General features: G+C 36.8%; 1 protein-coding gene across 2 annotated transcripts; it reads left to right on the top strand.

Moving 5' to 3' along the window:
• Positions 1 to 1,538: 1,538 nt before the first annotated feature.
• On the top strand, positions 1,539 to 21,325 carry rnf8 (ring finger protein 8, E3 ubiquitin protein ligase). Of its 2 annotated transcripts, none has more exons than XM_056481742.1 (9): positions 1,539 to 1,771; positions 5,647 to 5,775; positions 6,001 to 6,394; positions 12,563 to 12,855; positions 15,830 to 15,892; positions 15,976 to 16,065; positions 18,721 to 18,828; positions 19,043 to 19,247; positions 20,988 to 21,325. In XM_056481742.1, exons 1-9 carry the CDS (start codon positions 1,646 to 1,648, stop codon positions 21,179 to 21,181), a joined length of 1,602 nt encoding a protein of 533 aa, XP_056337717.1. In that variant the 5' UTR covers positions 1,539 to 1,645; the 3' UTR covers positions 21,182 to 21,325. The 2 variants fall into 2 exon arrangements, with proteins under 2 accessions (XP_056337717.1, XP_056337718.1); XM_056481743.1 differs by having other exon boundaries at positions 19,043 to 19,254; positions 20,988 to 21,131.
• The last annotated feature ends 796 nt before the right edge of the window (positions 21,326 to 22,121 follow it).

Raw genomic sequence — 22,121 nt, 5'->3', positions numbered from 1 at the left:
CTTCAGCGCCGGCTCTCATTGAAAATGAATGATTTCCGGCTACTTTGACGCTTTCGCCGCTTTTGGTGTGAACGTACGGTTACTTTTCTCAGAGCTGGTCAGAGTAATCCAATCACAGACTATTGTGTATATTCGATGAACTTTGTAAGAAGAATTTAGTCAGAATTACTAACTTTGTTTTCAGTTTTTAGAGCAGGTATTCATTTGTGGGCTTGATAAAATATCCTCATTTGAATTTACAAATGCCTTCATTAAGACATTCTTCTTAATTAATAATAATTAAATAATAATAGAGATTTTTTAAATTGATTTCAAGAACTGTTAACAATAAAAGTCTGCAGCAACTTTAAAACTAGAAAAATTCAGAAGTTGTGTTACATTGTGTATATTACATTTTAAAGAAAGATAAAAAGAAAAAATATAGAAATTAAATAAAAACAAGACAAAAAACCAAAGAGAAAATTATATAAGGTTATACATTGAAAGCCATTTTTGACTTTTAAAAGGTTTTTTTATGCCCATTAAAGATCAAATATATGACTTATAGTCAACAAAATAATAACCACTATTGGAGTCTTTTCCAAAAATGAACATTTGTAAATAAAAAACTTGCCAAATATTATAAAAAGATTAACAATGTACTGAATGCAAGCATTAGATTTTTAATAAAGGACAATTATGTCAAAATAATTTAAACAAATTTCAACATTTATCTTTTCTAAGGGATAGCTACGTCATTCTGTCTAACATAGTTTCACACAAATACATTCACAAAGAAAGATGAACAATGATTGGATGATGTCAACCAAAGAAAGAAGACTTATAGAGGTCTCCATAATCCTGGACCAGGCCGTATCCTGAGCAGATGCTTTGGTGGTCATGGAGGAGTGGAGAGCATGAGACTGATTCCTGAAAGACCCCAGTGACCGACAAGTCTCCGCATTGATCTCATGGGCCAGCCTGAACACTCACCGGTGGCCTACTCACACCTGCAGCTTCTCCACGATGGACGTCCAGCGTATTCCAGCGCCTAGACTGCAGCTCTGCACAAGAAGTTTGGTGGCCAGAGGAGAAATTGTCATGCCCAACTGAGCCTGTTTTTTCTCTAGGTTTTTTCCTTCACTTTCACATCAACTCTAAAAACTGGACTCACACTGTTTACATTTAATAGAACTTCTATGTTAAGCTGCTTTGACACAATCTACAGTGTAAAAGCGCTATACAAATAAAGGTGAATTGAATTTCTTCCAAGTCACAAAATGTACATTTGTTTTCAATATAGAACATAGTTTATATATTAAGTAAACTATTACAAGTATAATATTACATATATGTAATATTTATATGTAATATTTTGTATGTAATTTCCTTTACTTTGTTAGACTCGCAGATCCGCCAACTGCCATCTATCGGAGAACCCCGTGCTGTCATTGGGAAAGTCACTCCTGCTCAGCCAATTATATTCAAGCGCCAAACCTCGCAGCCAATCAGATGATAGGTTGAGCGTCACATGACGTTCACGAGCGTGTAGAGTGGAGGCGCTGTGTTCTTATGAAAAGCTCTTGCGCAGCTTTCATGGCGGTATGTGGCGGAGAACACACAATAAAAACAATATTATTTGGCATGAATTAATGGAGCAGGAATAATGGAAAAGACCGAGGAGCCTCCTTCCTCAAACAACGAAGAAGAGAGTTCGGCAAAAGAGAAAATCTGGTGTTTGCAGCGCGTGGGAAGAGACTCTGACTGGCTGCGTCTGTTCGAGGATTCTGAGGTGCATGTTTGCAGTATTATTAATGTATTTATGTATAAAGAATTAATGTATAATTGTTAAATTTAATATATTAACATTGATATTGCAGCTTCATAGGGCAAAATTAAGGCATGTTTTGCTCTAAGATTGCACCTATTCATTCCGAATCATAACAACACTGTCTAACGTTAGCATTGATGATGCTAGCTTTTTTTCGAGTCTTTCGTAATAACATATACGTTATGTATATTTATAAAATTGTCATATTGACTGTGATATTTCAGCGTATTAGAGAAAAATTATGTCATAAATTGGGTTGTTTTCTTCTCATTTTTACCTATTAATTCCAAATCATAACATCAATGACTAGCATTGATGATGCTAATCACTGCTTTTCAAGTTGTTCGTTTTAATATATGTATATTTATTAGATTTACTTACTGACTTTGATATTACAGCTTTATAGGTCAAAGTTAAGCATAATGCTGGGTTGTTTTGCTCTAAAATGTCACCTATTCCAACTCCTAACAACACTGACTGACTAGCATTAATGATGCTAGTTACTGCTTTTCTAGTTTTTTGTATTAATATATATATGTGAGCAATTCCATGTAAATGTCAACCTTGCCATGAAAAAAATTAGGTTTTCACCAAAATAGTAAAACCGTTTCTGCGTTTTTTGTATAACGTTAGGTTTGTATTTTACAGTGCTTTAAAAATACTTAATGTCTCTGTCAATGTTTCCAAACAATTATATTACATTTAGCAAAGTGGCAATTTCACATCTGTCACATCCATAATGAAGCTTTTCCCTCATAATTGCAAAAATGTTAAATCAAATAAAATCAATCATGTTTGTTCAATAGAGAACCAACTCTTCTTCTTTTGATTAGCATTGTTTCTGTTGGGTTGTGCAGTTTAATTCACAGAATTTCTACAAAGTTTGTTGTATACTGTAAACTTGCAGACTTTTTTTGTCACGTCAATAACGCATGTTTATTTCTTTCATTTAAAATACAAAACATGTTTACAGATTGATATTTTTCTGCTCCCACAACTCTGTGGCTGGTTGTTTTGAAAAATATAAGCAGATGTTTCAATATAATGTTAACAAATAATTCCTCTGTTAATTTATGTTTTGAGATTTTTCTGAAATGTCACATCCATAACGCTGGAATCGCTCATGTATCTTTTAGTCATTGGATTTTCATTTTAGAAACGGATATTGAAAAACTATTAAACAAACTGAAAAATTAAAAAACAAAAATTGAAACTCGATGTTTTTCTTGATTTTTTTTTTTTTGTTTTTGAATTTTAAAACGAAGATCAAACAAATAACTCGGTTTTTCTTTTTCATGGTGAAAAACGGGAAATCAAAATAAAAAATTTACTTGATTTTCATTTTTTATTTCGAATAACAAAAAATAAAATCATCAGAAAACAAAAACGAATAAAGACTTTTATATTGCGAAAGCAGATAGGCCAATTTATTTACAGTGATCCAATACTGCCACACACAGGCTAGCCTACCATAGGCTATTATTTTTTTTTTCCCCACTTAATAATGTTATAAAAGGTATTTTCTTGTGATAACAGGATTTTGTTAATACATATTTTCCTCATTGAAGCCGGTTATATGGAACAACATAATTGACGATATTTGCATTGCTGAACAGTTTTCCGAAAATAAAGTTTATTGTTAAAATCATTTCCGCTTCAGGAGTGACAGTAACATTAGACATTCGTTTAGAATCATTGCTCATCTCTCCGTGTTAGTTCGGGAAGTGGAAGTGTTATCGTTTTAACAATATTAAAACTTTATTTTCAGAAAAGTGTTCAGTAAAGCAGCGTAATGCTTGCATCTAACGTCAAAATAAAGGTTGTTTCATTTAAAACATGCTAACAAAAAATAAATATTTAGCCTATAACCGGCCCTTATATGAGAAATTTGTTGTCTTAATGAGGAAAATATGTCTTATCGACTACATATAATAAGAAAATATCTTTTATAACATTATTAAGTGGGAAAAAAATAATAGCCTATAGTAGGCTAGCCTGTGTGTGGCAGCTTTGCGTCACTGTAAATGAGTTGGCCTATCTGCTTTCGCAATATAAAAAACAAGTCTTCAATTGTTTTTGTTTTCTGGTGATTTTATTTTTTGTTGTTCGAAATAAAAAAATGAAAATCAAATAATTTTTTTATTTTTTAATTTTTTATTTTTTAAAGATTTGTTTTTGGCCATTTTACCTTTATTAGATAGGACAGTATTTAGGACAGGAAGCGAAGTTGGAGAGAGAGAGGGGGGGGTAGGGTAGGGAAATGTCCTCGAGCTGGGATTCGAACTCGTGACGCCCTGACGTGCTACTGCACCATATGTCGACGTGCTAACCACTAGGCTATTGCACCGACGAAAATCAAATAATTTTTAATTTCGATTTTCCGTTTTTCACCATGAAAAAGAAAAACGAGCCATTTGTTTGATCTTCGTATTAAAATTCAAAAACAAAAATCAATTGAGTTTCAATTTTCGTTTTTTTTTATTTATTTTATTTTAAAACGAAAATCAAAAACGGCTCGTTTTTCAATATCTTTTTCTAAAATGAAAATCCAATGACCAAAAGATCCACTGGTCCTCATGTATATTTATTAAATGTACGTATTGACTTTGATATGGCACTTTTATTGTACGAGCGCATCACCCTTATTTTATCTTCTCTTCACTGGCTGCCCGTGCATTTCAGGATCCATTTTAAGTTACTTTAATTTGTTTTTAAGTGTCTAAATGGTGCTGCACCCCTTTACCTCTCTGAGCTTCTCTGTCCTTACACACCTTCTCGTTCGCTCAGATCAGCCGACCAGCTCCTCCTGGGTGTCCCCAGGACCAGTCGAAAGCTCAGAGGGGATCGGGCTTTTGCTGTGGCTGCACTAAAATTGTGGAATGAGTTGCCGTTGTATATTAGACAAGCCTCTTCCATTACTGTTTTTACATCTCTTCTTAAAACCCGCTTGTTCAGTTTGGCTTTTAGCACAGCGTGAGATGTTGACATTTTATGTTTATTTATTTGTAGTTTAAAGTTTGTTTTACTCTCACTTTGGTCGACTGTGTTGTTTTAAAGTGCTTTATAAATAAAATTGAATTGAATTTATTAATTAAGCATTATGGGGGGTAGTTTTGCTCTCATTTTCACCTATCAACTACAAAACAACACTGACTGACTAGCATTGATGGTGCATCACTGCTAGCATAACTGCTTTTCGAGTTGTTTGTTTTAATATATGTAAGTTATATTTATAAAATTTACATAATGACTCTAATATTGCAGCTTTGTAGGGCAAAATTATGCATTAAGTGGTGGTGTTTTGCTCAAATTTTTGCCTATTATTTTCAAATCCTAACAACAATGACTAGGATTGACGATACTAGTCACTGCTTTTTGAGTTTTGCATATTAATGTATATGCAAATTTATTAAATGTACATATTGACTGATATTGCAGCGTTATAAGGCGAAATTAAGCATTATATGGGGTTATTTTGCTCTAATTTTCACCTATTAATTACAAATCATAACCGCGCTGACTAGCATTGACGATACTAGTCACTGCTTTCACATATTTAAGTGTGAATTGTGTGCATATTTGCTGTTGAGGTAAAGTTGGTTTTATATGCGCACATTCTGACCCTCTGCTTAATAATATAATTTCAATGTTCTTTGTCACTGTTTTAAAATGATTGAATGAACTAAAACCCAAACTTTACCTAAATATTTCTGCTCTCTCTGAATTCAGGGTGAGGGTTTCAATCTTTAATTTATCACTCATACTGTGTGTGTTAGTCATGAGCTAATGATCTAAATGTGTGTTTGCTGACTGCTCATGTGTCTCCTTTGCATCAGGTTTCTGTTGGCCGTGGTCTGAATGTGACCCATCAGATTCTGTCATCCAGCTGCCCGCTCATGATATCCAGAATCCACTGTGTGTTCAAGCTAAATGAAGGCAGACAGTGGACCGTGACGGACAATAAGGTGTAGTGTTGGTCTGTCAGACTATTTGTAGTTCTGTGTGTCTCTCTTTTAGCTTATCGGTTTATAGGAACATCTTATTTTCCACTGTTTTTGGTGAAGTGCAATAACAATAAACGCTGTAAAAATACTGATACTAACATCTAAACAACCTTATTTTAATATTTACTGGACGTTTAATGAGTTTATTTATTGTGTCTAACTTCTCATCCTTGTATTGTGACCCAGAGTCTGAATGGCGTGTGGGTGAACGGCAAACGGATCCCACCCTTGAGTCCCTGTATCCTCCACCAGAGCGACTCTGTGAGACTCGGCGTCCCTCTTGATGGAAACCCTGTAGAGTTTGACTACATCCTCGTGCAGAAGAACTTCAATGACGTCAAATCATTCCTGTCTGGGAATCTCGGGAAAGACTCTGGCGCTGCGTCATTAAGCCAAAAACTGAAAAACTCTAAGCGCAAGTTTGATGGAGGAGACGAATCAGAGCCGTGTCCCACTCAGCACTCCAAATCCAAGCTGTACCGCAGCTCCGCCCCAGATAAATCCCGCGCTCAGCCCTGTCCATCCGGGGAACGCAGGGAGACTCTAAAGCTTTGCTCTAGACCGTTGGAGGAGGATAGAGGTGAGCAATTCCATGCAAATGTCAACCTTGCCATGAAAAAAAAGAAAGTTTTTACCAAAATAGCTAAAGTATTTTGTGTGGGCTTGTATTTTACAGTAATCTAAAAATTACTGTATTATTGACTATGTTTACATGGACATCAGTAATCTAATTACTTACCTTAATCTGAATAAGACAATAGTATGATTAAAGGGCACCTATGGTGTAAAATCTACTTTACAAGCTGTTTGGACAGACATATGTGCATGAATGGTGTATAGACCGTCATATTGGGGTGATATAAACACACCCAGTGCTCAATTTAAAACTCAATTTAACAACATATAAAACGGTGGACCAATTGGAGCTGTTTTCAAACCGACCGCAACTTTACATAGGAGAGCGGTCCCCCCGCCCACCAATATTGATTGACAGGCGCGTCATCATATCCTCAGTTTGTTGATTCACGTCCGCCATTTTCAGCGTGAGTCGAAGCGATATCACTAAAGGAACACCCTAGCTCTATTTTTAGATGCAAGGCTCATTGGGCTCAACACAAGATCAATATTCTCCACATTATCGCTCTAATCGGAATTATTGGTTGTATCTTTAGGTAGGTTTGCAAACATGTGTACTTCTCATTGAGTCTACCTTATACTTCAGCCGTTTGCATTTCTCGCGATCCCAGAAGCTCCCTGTGATCTTAACTAGCATGCGTTTTAGAGTTCTAAACATAGGTTTCTATCAGGGTACACTCAAGTCGACGGCTGGGCGCCGTGGACCGCTGCAGAAACCTATGTTTAGAATTCAAAAATGTGTGCCGCGACGATTCGGGACACTTCATGCTTCTGCCGCGCCACAGAGAGTGTCTGGTGTGCCGTGTCACGGCTTCGAGCGGCGCATCCGGTGCCTCAGTCAAAGTTAATTCAGTGTGCGTGGTTATTAGTTTCTGTGTACAAGCTCGGCACTTGAAACTAGCACACAGTTGGCTGTAAAACTGTACAAAGACACAAATGATTTTGTACTCTCTGCTTGGTCTGTGTCAGAGTCGTACATGTACGACTGAATGCTGATCCTCTCTCTCCTGCTCGTCTCCGTCTGCCTGTCAGACTCTATTGCAAACGCAGAGCGGGTGAGCTCGCCCTTGTTACGTTGGCGGGAAGCCGAAACTAATTTACACGAGAAGCAACACACCCATAAATCAGTGAACTGTGGACACGCCCCCAACATGACACTCTTTAACACATTATAATAAAACAATCTGAATTGTGTTTTAAACTGAACCTAAACTGGCACACTCAGAAGAACCATAATATTAATATTAAATCATAAAAAAGAGGTAAACTATGTGCCCTTCAAGGCTTTTACATGAGCTGCTTTTTGAATGTTACTGTCATGATCCTGTTCTAGCACATAGATCGATTAACGTCATTACAACACCACGCTCTCCACAGTTCCTCTGGAGTTTCATGTAATTTCGGGAGTTTTATTTTTAATTTTGACTGCAGTTTGGCACTTTCATTCAGGAACATTTCATTCATGCCCCCCATGTAAAACTATATCGTATGCGAGTATGAAGTAAGGACTGCTAGAAGAGTGTTGTTTTAACCACCTAAGGCTTGAGTGTCCACATATGTGGACAGCAGATTTTAGCTCTTAAGTGGTTATTTAAAATACTTTGAATGTTTTATATTTTATTACAGACATCAGAGTTTCCTCTAGGTTTTTTTCAGCTGTGGCAGCAGGCCTTTTTTTACACAGATCTACCAAACACCTGTGGCGTTATTTCACTGACAAATGTCGTGAGCGCAGTATTAGAAGTCGAGATCGCATTTATGTAATAGCCTACGAGCATGCGGATTTCTTTGCTTGCGCGCCGTTTTTTTTCTGCTCGTGCACAACTTCTTTCACGTCCCCTCAAATATAAGCTGTTTCAAGTGTGCGCAGATTTTCTTGTGCGCTCTCAAATAAACGCTGCTGAGGTGTGATTTTAGTGCGTTTATGTAACGAGTATGTCTCCAGCATTTATTAGATTTGCTAGGAATATTCAATTCAATTCACCTTTATTTGTATAGCGCTTTTACAATGTAGATTGTGTCAAAGCTTCACATAAAAGGTCACAGTAAATAGGAACAGTGTAGTTCAGTTTGTAGTGTTTAAGTTCAGTTCAGTTTAGCTCAGTTCAGTGTGGTTTAATAATCACTACTGAGAGTCCAAACACTGAAGAGCAAATCCAACGATGCGCAGCTCTACAGATCCCGAACCATGCAAGCTAGAGGCGACAGCGGAGAGGGAAAAAAAACTTCACTAATGGCGGAAGTGAAGAAAAAAAATCTTGAGAGAAACCAGACTCAGTTGGGCACGACCATTTTAATTTCTCCGCTGGCCAAACGTCTTGTGCAGAGCTGCAGTCTCAGTGGCGGAGGCTGGAAGCTGGCCTCAGCGAAGACTCGTCTGTCTCTGGAGCGTCACAGGAATCAGTCTCATGTTCTCCACTCTTCCATGACCATCACAGTAGCTGCTCAGGATACGGCCTGGTCCAGGATATGGAAACCTTGGGATCATCTCGTCGTTGGTCTTGGATCGAATCAGTGAATCAATCGAATCAATATTTATGAATGTCTCCGGTATTAATGCGTCCAGAAGTAAAGTGAAACGGCTATACTTCGTGTTTGCTGGCCTCACGCATCACGCACCTGTCACAGTCAGCCAGTCAGTCAGCACGTAACCTTAAAGGGTTAAACAAATGACGCACAGCACTACTACGGTTACAGAAAAGTTCGCTCTGTTATAATTCACTTACCTTTTAATTTGTTTTGGTGCAATTTATCACCCGCTATTGAAAAAAAAAATAGAATGTTTTGAATGAGAAGCTGTGATTTAGCCGTGGCGGGATGAATCTTGGTGTGGTGGCCGTCATGGAAGAATGAATGTAGCGGAAACCATAGACATACAGTGTGATCCTGCAACTGTTTTGCAGCATATGAAATGTCCCAAACCCTATTTTTAACTGTCCAAAATGGGAATTTTTTTTTTGTTTGTTTTTAATCTCTGATAGTTTTTTTTTTATCTTGCTTTCTTAAATATGCGTTTAAAAACATTCAGGAAAAAGTGTTTTATGTAAATTCTGACCACGAGTCCACATATATGGACATAATTTTCTCTAAAAGTACATCATATCAAAGGATGATACTTAGGTTTTTATTCTAATTAGGTTCTAAGAAGCCTAAATAGCAAAGAAAAATAAAAAAAATGTCTGTAAAAACACACCCTGGGCCTTAAGAGGTTAATAGAATTTGATACAGCACGCTGAATGGAAAGAAAAAGCTTTCGCATTTTGGGTAAGCGTGTCTATGGTCCTTTACTGACTCAATAGGTGCAGAGAATATTGTCAAACAGCCGTGTGTGTCTGTATGCAATATCCTGTCACACAAAGCAGCTTAAAGTCCTACATAATGGTGATATTTTGATTGCGGCGTTTACATGCTTTAAAGTGCAGTACAGACGACTAAAATCGGCATACTCCACATGTCTTAATTCCATTTCTGTTCAGTTTGATTATGACTTTAGTCAGATTAAGGTCATCAACAATCGCTGTTTAAATGGTCGACTCTTAATCAGAGTATTGTCTTCAACAATCGCTGTTTAAATGGTCGACTCTTAATCAGAGTATTGTCTTAATCATATTAAAATCAGAGCGTTGGTGTCTTTGTAAACATACTCGATGTTTTCAAACTATTGTTTTTGATTTACCAAACTCGCAACAGTGGTAATTTCACATCTGTCACATCCATAACGGAGAGATATCACATCCATAATAAAGCTTTTTTTTTCTCATAAATGTAAAAATGTAGATGAAAATAAAACCAATCATGTTTGTGTAATAGTAAGCAACTCTTTTTCTTTTGATTAGCATCGTTTCTGTTGAGTTGTGCAGTTTAATTCACATAACTCTGTGGTTAATAGTTTTAGAAAATATAAACAGATGTTTAAATATAGTGTAAACACATACAGTTAAAGTCAGAATTATTCATTTATTTCTTTTTTCAAATATTTCCCAAAAAAATGTTTAACAGATTCAGGAAATTTTCACAGTATTTCCTATAATATTTTTTCTTCTGGAGAAAGTCTTATTTGTTTTATTTTGGCTAGAATAAAAGCAGTTTCTTTAAAAAAAACTCTTTAGGGTCAATATTATTATTATCCCCCACCAAGAAATGACTGCCCCACCAAGAAAAAAGCAATAGTAACTCCTAATGTCGCTAGTTAACACACTCAGAGCATTTTTTCCCCAACTTTATTTATTGAAGTATGTCATAAAATATTTGAGATTCTCATTTAGCACAGTAATTTACATGTTTTCCTGTTTGTTTTTTTGTTTTGTTTTTTACAATAAAACCAAAATCAAGTGTACACTGAAAAAAATGATTCAAAGATGATTCATTGGATTTATTCAATTTTTTTACGTTAAGTGGTTGTAAACAATTTATTTGGGCTGAATTTAAACAAACAAATTAAGTTAAACATTGCTCAATTTAATTTGTTTGTTTAAATTCAACACAAATAAATTGTTTGCAACAGTTTTTTTCAGTGTAGAAGTGCAACAGGATTTTTTTGTGAACCAGCAATGCTGTGTAACTGCAGAAAACAAACAAACAAATATCAATCTCTTATAATTGTACTAATGCTAGCACACCAGAATTAGCCATTTCAGAGGTAATAATTTTAGAAAATTATGATTTCCACACATTAGTTCTAAGAATTCATTATGTTTACATTAAAAAACATCTTAAAAGTGTCAAAAAATATATATAAAATTAAAAATGATCTCTGTTTATTCGTGAAGAAATAACAAGCTGTCATATTTATTGTGTGAATGATCACAAGTTAATGTTTCTCAGCAGACAGTCCATTCTGACTGCAGAAATGCATGATATGACACATTAGTTTTGCTTTTCTACGTTTAAGTGACAAATTAATCATTTGGTCGAGCATGTGTTTGAAAAAAAGTATTACAAACATACTAAATATTTTATTATAGCACCAAGTAACATTCAATTCAGCTTTATTTGTATAGCGCTTGTACAATATAGATTGTGTCAAAGCAGCTTCACATAAAAGGTCACAGTAAATAGGAACAGTGTAGTTCAGTTTGTAGTGTTTAAGTTCAGTTCAGTTGAGCTCAGTTCAGTGTGGTTTAATAATCACTACTGAGAGTCCAAATATTGAAGAGCAAATCCAACGATGCGCAGCTCTATAGATCCCGAAACATGCAAGCCAGTGGTGACAGCGGAGAGGGAAAAAAACTTCACTAATGGCGGAAGTGAAGAAAAAAACCTTGAGAGAAACCAGGCTCAGTTGGGCACGATCATTTTAATTTCTCCGCTGGCCAAACGTCTTGTGCAGAGCTGCAGTCTCAGTGGTGGAGGCTGGAAGCTGGCCTCAGCGAAGACTCGTCTGTCTCTGGAGCGTCACAGGAATCAGTCTCATGACATAACTTTGTAAAGTCAGGGTTCTTAGAGGGTAATATGTCAAAACAATATGCTTACCTTGCAAATTTTCACCAAAAAAAGTTCACATGGCAGGAGTGATTTCTTTGATTTTGACTTGTTTTTGACAATGGTACAAGCAATGTTGTGACCATTTGCTGTGCTGATTTAAGTTAGTGACAACTAGTGGATTTTTTTGGCATAACATACTTCAACCAGACAGTAGAGATGCTCTCAATCATGTTTAGTTAAGTTAGGTACTCCTCTCAATAAAATCCGTCAGTCAAAATAAGGTCAACCTTTTGGTCGTGCAGGTAGTTAAAGGGTTAAGTAATATTGTTTAGAGTTATGTCTACAGAACAAACCACTGTCATACAATGACTTGCCTAATTACCCTAACTTTACCCTAATTAACCTAGTTAAGCCTTTAAATGTCACTTTAAGCTGAATACTAGTGTCTTGAAGAATATCTAGTCTAATATTATTTACTGTCATCATGACACAGAGAAAATAAATCAGTTATTAGAGATGAGTTATTAAAACTATTAAGATTAGAAATGTGTTGAAAAAATCTCTCCGTTAAACAGAAATTGGGCAAATAAAGTATATAGGGGGCTAATAATTGTACTTTTTTTGTGAATGTATATTTTAAGTTTTCACTGCAAATGTCACATGCGTAACACTGGACTTGCTCGTGCAGATAAAGCAGGCAGCAGCTCGAGCGCATCCAGCGACAGCAGTCAGCATCTGGCGACTCTGCATCGATACAATAGGAGTCTGATGGTGCTGAAGGGCCGCGTGGGCGACACGCAGAAGCGTGCGGCGGAGCTGGAGCAGCAGCAGACGCAGACACCAGAGCGAGAGAAGGAGATGCAGGACCTGCAGACACAGCTGGAGGCGCTGCGGGGTCAGCTGAGGTCACAGCAGGAGCAGGCGCTCAGGCGCATGGAGACGCTGGAGAAATCCTTCTGTGAGGAGGAGCGGCGGCTGGAGGTGAGACGACAATCAACTGTTTCCATCCACTTGATTTTGTGCAGTTTATTTATATACTAATTTCCAGAGGAGCACGTGCTTATGATTGACCATGGCTGGTCCCACGTTAGCTAACACATGATTTACCAATCAGACGAATCCAAACACGCATAAATAACCAGATTTCCTTTGCTTAGCTTTTTCAAGACACTTCTATACAGCTTAAAGGGACATTTAAAGGCTTAACTAGGTTAATTAGGCAGGTTAGGGTAATTAGCCAAGTTATTGTATAATGATGGTTTGTTCTGTAGACAGTCAAAAAAAATTGCTTAAAGGGGCTAAGTAAAAACCACTAAGTAAACAATATTAATTATTATTAGATTATTGTTATTATTATTTAGGCCTACAGTAGCTCTGAAACAATCATGCAGACCAGGTGCTGCTTGGAAATAGTTATCTTTGCTCTGCATCAGGTGCACAGCAGCAAGAATTATGGCAATTTTTTATTTATTATTTTTTTTATTATTATTATTATTTTTATTATTATTATTATTATTCATTTTCTTTTCGCTTAGCCCCTTTATATTATTATTATTATTGTTATTATTATTATTATTATTATTCATTCCTTTGGTTTTCACTTGGTCCCTTTATATTATTATTATTCATTCATTTTCTTTTTACTCAGTCCCTTATTATTATTATTATTATTATTTATTTTCTTTTCGCTTAGTTCCTTTATATTATTATTATTGTTCATTCATTTTCTTTTTACTCAGTCCCTTATTATTATTATTATTATTATTTATTTTCTTTTCGCTTAGTTCCTTTATATTATTATTATTGTTCATTCATTTTCTTTTTACTCAGTCCCTTATTATTATTATTATTATTATTATTTATTTTCTTTTCGCTTAGTCCCTTTATATTATTATTATTATTGTTCATTCATTTTCTTTTTACTCAGTCCCTTATTATTATTATTATTATTATTATTCATTTTCTTTTCGCTTAGTTCCTTTATATTATTATTATTGTTCATTCATTTTCTTTTTACTCAGTCCCTTATTATTATTATTATTATTATTATTTATTTTCTTTTCGCTTAGTCCCTTATTATTATTATTATTCATTTTCTTTTCGCTTAGTTCCTTTATATTATTATTATTGTTCATTCATTTTCTTTTCGCTTAGTCCCTTATTATTATTATTATTATTATTTATTTTCTTTTCGCTTAGTCCCTTATTATTATTATTATTATTATTATTATTCATTTTCTTTTTACTCAGTCCCTTATTATTATTATTATTATTATTATTATTATTATTATTATTATTATTATTATTATTCATTTTCTTTTCGCTTAGCCCCTTTATATTATTATTATTATTGTTATTATTATTATTATTATTATTCATTCCTTTGGTTTTCACTTGGTCCCTTTATATTATTATTATTCATTCATTTTCTTTTTACTCAGTCCCTTATTATTATTATTATTATTTATTTTCTTTTCGCTTAGTCCCTTATTATTATTATTATTATTATTATTATTATTATTCATTTTCTTTTCGCTTAGTCCCTTTGTATAATTATTATTATTGTTCATTCATTTTCTTTTTACTCAGTCCCTTATTATTATTATTATTATTATTATTATTCATTTTCTTTTCGCTTAGTTCCTTTATATTATTTTTATTATTATTATTATTATTGTTCATTCATTTTCTTTTTACTCAGTCCCTTATTATTATTATTATTATTATTATTATTATTATTATTAATCATTTTCTTTTCACTTAGTTCCTTTATATTATTTTGATTATTACTATTGCTTGGAAGCAATCATGCAAACCAGGTTCTGCTCTGAAATGGCTATCTTTGCTCGGCATCAGGTGCACAGCAGCAAGAAGTTTGGCAGTGAACTTTTATATATATAATTAAAAGCCTGGCTGCTGATTTACAGAGGACTATTGTTTTGAGGGTGGTGTCACAAGTTCAAATTTGGTTGGAAAAAGACGTTCCAGCACTGCCTACATGTGTATGATGAATTTTAAAGTCGTTTATACATTTTCCTACCCTAAACCAAAAAATGAAAATTGAGTTTTTTTTGTGAGGTCATTTTCCTTTTTTTGGTTGAAAACAGATCTGGAATGGACGGAAGATGCCCTGATTGTAAATCCAGCCTCTCTCTGCACTGCAAAAGATTTTTTTTGTTTTGTTTCTAGTCCAAATATCTTAATTCTTAAATCAAGAATTATTTTAGTATTATTTAAGTACACAAAATAGTGTTTTTTTTCTTTAAACAAACAATATGCCAAAATTAAGTTAAAACTAGCAAAATAGTGCGGTAAGCAAAATCTTGTTTTTCCTTTTGCTTGCCCCATTGACAGTAAACACTGGATTATTTAATTGTTAAAATGACTATACTTAAAATGAAAGATTCTTAAGATTAAAATATGTGTACTTTGGAAGAGTGTACACGCATTGTGATGCTATTATTTTGTCATTCAGGCATATAATGAGTGGCAAATGGTCTTTAAATGACAGTAGTGTCTTTTATCACAGTATATATGTATTGGTGCAATATATCGTACAACAAAAATAGATATCATGACAGGCCTGTGTGTTATCACAGAATGTTATTTTGTTTTTACTATATTAATTGTTTATCTGGTTAGTTTTTCTTTTCTTTGTTTGAAGATGGTCCTCTCATTTCTTCACATATTTAGATGAATTAATAAAGCATAAGCTGTAGCTGGAATGTCTTGCTTTTATAAAAGTTGTATGATTTGCTGTAAACTTGATCCGCTTGCTTTTCCGAGTCGTGATCTAAATGATGGGTCATTCCCCAAACCGGTCCTGTCTTTCATATCATTTTCCTTTTTCCTCTCAGTAATAAACAGAACACTGTTTTACAATCAATCCCTGCCACAAGGGAAGGCTGTGGGTCATGGTATCTGTATGTTTACTCAATTATTTTGTTTTCTCAAGACTGAAAAAGCACAACAGAACGAGGTGGGCTTGAAGAAACAACTGGAGGAGGCGTTGAAAGAGGTAAGAGAGCAAAAAGCTGCAACTCATGAATATTTCATATGTTCAAGAGCAAGTGTTACATAATGTTTCCTTTACTCTGACAGCACCGGAAGGTTATTGAGGAGCTCAAACACGCTCGGCAAGGATTCAAGGAAGTCCTTCAAGCCAAAGATAAGGAGCTGGAAGTTACAAAGGTAATCATGGGAAAGTATGAAAACGCATATGGAGTCACATTGATTTGCATGTAAGGAAATTTGAAGCGAATGCTGATAAATAAAGGAGGTCAGAGGATTACGGAGTTGGCCAGAAATTACTATTCTGCTCAGTTTTTTCCCCTAATTTGTGTTTAATAGAAAGAAGCTTTCTTTTCAACACATTTCTAAACATTCATTAATTTTCTTGTCGGCTTATTTCCTTTATTAATCCGGGGTCACCACAGCGGACTGAACCAGCAACTATTCCAGCACATGTTTTATGCAGCGGATGCCTTTCCAGCTGCAACCTATCTCTGGGAAACACCCATACACACATACACTACGGACAGTTAGCCTACCCAATTCACCTGTAGCGCATGTCTTGGACTGTGGGGGAAACCGGAGCACCTGGAGGAAACCCACGCGAACGTAGGGAGAACATGCAAACTCCACACAGAAACCCAGCTGAGGCTTGAACTAGCGACCTTCTTGCTGTGAGGCGACAGCACTACCTACTGTCGCCCTATTTCTAATCATAACAGTTTTAATAACTCATTTCTAATATCTGATTTCTTATATCTTTTCCATGATGACAGCACATAATATTTGACTAGATATTTTTTTGAGATACTAGATTTAAGTAGAGGTCTGCATTCCTGCCGTACAGCTGAACCGCAGGAGCCAACCAGATTTCTTGAGGTGCAGGAATACATTTCCGAATGTAATGTGGTCATGGTCGGTAACTCTGGTGTATTTTGACTGGGAGCAGGCGGTCTAACAATATCGCTTCTGAGTTCTGACGTTATTTCGGAGCAGTATATCTGTGATTTCCTCATTCTTATGAACTGGATATTTTCACTCAGTCTGTGCGTGCATCATCTCGATAGCGGTCCTCAGAGCGGGCTTTACCATGCCAGAGCAAAGTGAAGATGCGCTGTTCTTGAAAGACGTTCAGCTTGCATTAGAAAGCGGTTAGTTTACTCTTAGGAAACCCACATCAGGGAAGGCTGATATATGGCAGTCTTTTTCATGCATCATAGACGCAAATGGAAAGCAAGTTACTCTTTGTGTGCTGTGATGCCTCAAAGTTTTACGCTTTAGCAGTCAAGGGGGTCGCACACCGGATGGGCTGCTGTGGCAGTGCTGTGCATTTTAGACTTCTAAACAGATTTCTATCAGGGTATGCATACTGCAAGTCTGCAACTGTCCGCTGCGCCCATCTACGACTCAGGACACTGTTCATATTGCTGCCATCTGAATAGTTTCATTTTAATTAAATAACATGCGATGCAACTGTCATATGCACGATGCTGTGTGTCCCCCGCTTCAGAAGACTGGAACCTCAGGTTTAAGGCAGCACTCATGTCTCATCACAAAGGGCCAACAAAACTGACATTTAGCCTACAGTCTTTGCACAACCTACAGTTTTATCTGTTATCTCTCTCTTTTGGTGGTACACAATTTAAACGTAAGATTTTGATCTGGTTTCCAAAATTTAGTGGGAAAGGTTGGGTCGGGTAGAAAATTATTCTAAGGGGGCATCGAGTGAAGAAAGACTGAACATGTGGCAGAAGTGGTTGGGTGCGGACCTCTAGATTAAAGTGACATTTAAAGGCTTAACTATGTTAATTAGTCGAGTTAGAGTAATTAGGCAAGTCATTGTATAACAGTGGTTTGTTCTGTTGACAATACAAAACTAATATTGCTAAAGGGGGCTAATGAGACCAGGCCGTATCCTGAGCAGCTACTGTGGTGGTCATGGAGGAGTGGAGAACATGAGACTGATTCCTGTGACGCTCCAGAGATAGACGAGTCTTCGCTGAGGCCAGCTTTCAGCCTCTGCCGCTGAGACTGCAGCTCTGCACAAGACGTTTGGCCAGCGGAGAAATTAAAATGGCCGTGCACAACTGAGTCTGGTTTCTTTCAAGGTTTTTTTTCTTCACTTCCACCTTTAGTGAAGTTTTTTTTTTCCCTCTTCGCTGTCGCCACTGACTTGCATGGTTCAGGATCTGTAGAGCTGCGCATCGTTGGATTTGCTCTTCAGTGTTTGGACTCTCAGTAGTGATTATTAAACCACACTGGACTGAGCTAAACTGAACTGAACTTAAACACTACAAACTGAACTACACTGTTCCTATTTACTGTGACCTTTTTATGTGAAGCTGCTTTGACACAATCTACATTGTACAAGCGCTATACAAATAAAGGTGAATTGAATGAACTAAACCTGATGAGATGTCTAATAATATTGACCTTAAAATAGGTTTAAAAAATAAAGAACTGCTGTTATTCTAGCTGAAATAAAACAAATAAGACTTTCTCCAGAAGAAAAAATATTATAGGAAATACTGTGAAAAATTCCTGAAACTGTTGAACATCATTTGGGAAATAGTTGAAAAGAGAAAAAAATTACAGGAGGGCAATTAATTCTGACTAAGTCAAAGTAACTTTACAAATAACTACTATATCTTTTTTATTTGGGTTTTCCATACTGTCCCGACCTTTTCTGATTTAAGGCTGTAGGTTGAATGGAGAAAACTGAAACCGTCAAGTCACACCCTAGCAAAGCAAGCCCCGCCTTCTAGTAAAACAGCCAATCATTGATCACTGTAGACTGACGATTCTCAAATTAAATTATATTGTGTTCTCCCACAGGAAGAGAAAGAAAAGGCCAAGGCTCAGAAAGAGGAAGTGGTCACACAGATGACTGAGGTGCTGGAAAGTGAACTGCAATGCAGCATTTGTTCAGAGCTCTTCATTGAGGTAAAACAACAACAACAACCCATGATCAGCTGACAGGGAAAGAACCTAGACTTACTGAAAAATCACAACCTTTTTTTAAAAGTTCACTAGTGTCTATAACTGTGTAGGATGGTGTAGGGGTTTGTGTAAAAGTCCATTGGAATTGTACAAAGAGCCCAAAAGCATTTGGAAGGTTCCCCATTTGCTGATTACCTTTGACCTCTGCCCTCCGCAGGCCGTGACTCTGAACTGTGCCCACAGCTTCTGTCAGCACTGCATCAGTGAGTGGCGCAATCGCAAGGATAAGTGTCCGATGTGCTGGCAGAACATCACATCTCAGACTCGCTCGCTGGTACTGGACAACTGCATCGACCGCATGGTGGAGAACCTGAGTGCAGATATGCGGGAGAGACGCCTGGTGCTGATCAATGAGCGGAAAGGTGAGAGGTGCGTGACGTCACTCCTATCTAGTCTTTGCACACTGAAGTCAGAAATTTACTCATGTGTTTTTTCCTGCTTTGTAAAAGGTGCTTTGTAAGTGTAAGAGTGCTTTCACAGCTGTAGATCGATTGTTTTGCTCCAAAACGGGGATTAAAAGTGTTTCAATGCTGCTTTTTGTTCTTGGTACGGTTCAGTTTCACACTGCAAAGCTTCTAAATTGACCAAAATAGTTACAAGAAGTCACGTGCAAGTAAAGTCCAGTTTGCTTTATTTTCTAGCATTCCACTCAGCCATCGTATGACGTTAATTTAATTTAGGACCATGAGAAATGAGACCGAAGTAAAAAAGTGCGCTTTCATTTTGAATGGTGTGCTGAATGGTTTTCACACACAACCATCTCTAGGGTTTACAGAGAATGGTCTGAAAAAGAGGAAATATCCAGTGAGCGACAGTTCTGTGGGCGCAAATGCCTTGTTGATGCCAGAGGTCAGAGGAGAATGGCCAGACTGGTTCCAGCTGATAGAAAGGCAACAGTAACTCAAATAAGCACTCGCTACAACCGAGGTCTGCAGAAGAGCATCTCTGAACACACAACACGTCCAACCTTGAGGCGGACGGGCTACAGCAGCAGAAGACCACACCGGGTGCCGCTCCTGTCAGCTAAGAACAGGAAATCGAGGCTACAATTCACACAGGCTCACCAAAACTGGACAATAGAAGATTGGAGAAACGTTGCCTGGTCTGATGAGTCTCCATTTCTGCTGCCACATTCGGATGGTCAGGTCAGAATTTGCTGTCAACACCATGAAAGCATGGATCCATCCTGCCTTGTATCAGCGGTTCAGGCTGCTGGTGGTGGTGTAATGGTGTGGGGGATATTTTCTTGGCACACTTTGGGCCATTAGTACCAATTGAGCATCATGTCAACACCACAGCCTACCTGAGTATTGCTGACCATGTCCATCCCTTTATGACCACAGTGTCTCCATCTTCTGATGGCTACTTCCAGCAGGATAACGCACCATGTCATAAAGCGTGAATCATCTTAGACTGGTTTCTTAAACATGACGATGAGTTCACTGTACTCTAATGGCCTCCACAGTCACCATTCTCAGTCCAATAGAGCAGTTCTGAAGGCAAAAGAGGGTCCAACTTGGTACTAGTGAGGTGTACCTAACAAAGTGGCCAATGAGTGTATATAGGTATACAAAGAGAGAATTATGAGTAAAGCAAGATATTATTCCTACTGGTAAAAGTCAGTTTTATGCGGAATATAAAGGTGAAAAGCTGTCTTACTGAACTAATAAAAAAATATAATGTCATTTAACCTTTTTGTTAACTTGACTTCTGATATAGAGTCTACATATATTTTACAACACTTGACAATTGAAATGAGGCTCTGTATGAGAAATCCTTCCTCTGATTTATGTCCGTGAGTGTCACGATTCAAAATAAAAGCGCACCTTTTCGGTTATAATATGTCATTTCTCATCATCATAAATTAAAATTACGTTGCTTGACAGGCGAGCAAAATCCTGTAAAATAAAGCAAACTCTGACCAATCTGAGGAGCTGTTTTGGTCTGATCAGAAGCTTTGCTGTGCTGCGATCCGCACCAAGAACAAAAAGCAGCATTGTAACAATTTTAATCCCCATTTCAGAACAAAATGATCGATCTACACTTGTGAAAGCACCCTGAAAAACACACACAAACATACATGAAGTATACACTGTCCGCAGGTCTAAAAGTGAGTGCATCTCCAGCAGTGGTGGTAATAAATGATGACAGCGACAGTGAAAACAGCAGCAGCAGCAGCAGCGACGGCGACACTTTCTTTCAGAGCAACAGCTCCATATTCCCAGACTCATCCGAATCAGATGACTCTCTGATTCTAGAAGATTCATCCTGGACTGAGGAGGACGATTATCTCTGAGTTAAAGCACTCGTCAGGACACAGGCACAACCCGTTTCTTTTGGTTTGGTTTGGTTTAGACATGCTATTTTTTATGTTTGTGGCTCACTGTATGACTTGTTTGAGCTTTCCCCTGTTAATAATAAAATTTCTAATTATTTTGCACTCGTTTTAGTGCTCTTCATGTCGAATTTAGGATTTATACATTTACTTTTAGTCATTTTGCGGACGCTTGTAGGGATGGCATACAGTTTAACCCAAAGAATGACCAGTCTGTCAGATGAAGAAGAGTCGGAGTCAGAGATTCAAGAAGCTAGCTTGAACACTCCGATAAGTTCTAGGCCGCTCTGCTTACAATCACCAATCAGTAACGATTATACTCTCATAACGTCATTATCTGCGTATGTAGGTGTTCTAACTTGATTAGTTAAAACTATGACCAGGAAAATTTCCACGTGGCGTTCGTGCGTACAATTCTGAACATTATCCTAAGCATAAACGTCAGACATCCACTAGAACAGTGTTTCCCATTCCTGTTCCTGGAGGCACACCAACAGTACATATTTTGGATGTCTCCCTTATCTGACCCATTCATTTCAGGTTTTGAAGTCTCTTCTAATGTTCTGCTGAGTTGATTCAGGTGTGTTGGATTAGGGAGAGGTTGAAAATGTATACTGTTGGTGTGCCTTCAGGAACAGGGTTGGGAAACACCTGCACTAGACTGTTTAGAGCTGACTCCAGGCCTGTGAAATGGATCCACAATCAAATAGAACGCACACACTTAAAGTATAATCTGTTTTATATCCAAGGCTGAGTGTACTCTCAGCCGTCTTCATCAAAACTGGTTAACAACCGGTATAATCTACATTCAGGCAGTTATAATATCCTTTCTACACAAAGTCTATCTTAAATAAAAAGTAGAAATACTTTAAAAGAATTAACCGTAAAAATAGCTAACTCA

This window comes from Danio aesculapii, chromosome 20 (genome assembly GCF_903798145.1).
Source record: "Danio aesculapii chromosome 20, fDanAes4.1, whole genome shotgun sequence".
Classification (NCBI taxonomy): domain Eukaryota; kingdom Metazoa; phylum Chordata; class Actinopteri; order Cypriniformes; family Danionidae; genus Danio; species Danio aesculapii.
The sequence above is the reverse complement of the archived record's forward strand: the minus strand, read 5'-3'. Positions and strand labels throughout refer to the sequence as shown.

What these genes read in the sequence shown, in the direction of transcription:
- rnf8 (XM_056481742.1), top strand. Translation starts at nt 1,646, where the DNA reads ATGGAAAAGACCGAGGAGCCTCCTTCCTCAAACAACGAAGAAGAGAGT. An exon ending in AGGAGGAGCGGCGGCTGGAG is followed by an intron (nt 12,856 to 15,829) that starts GTGAGACGACAA and finishes TGTTTTCTCAAG; the next exon opens with ACTGAAAAAGCACAACAGAA. An exon ending in GCTGATCAATGAGCGGAAAG is followed by an intron (nt 19,248 to 20,987) that starts GTGAGAGGTGCG and finishes CACTGTCCGCAG; the next exon opens with GTCTAAAAGTGAGTGCATCT.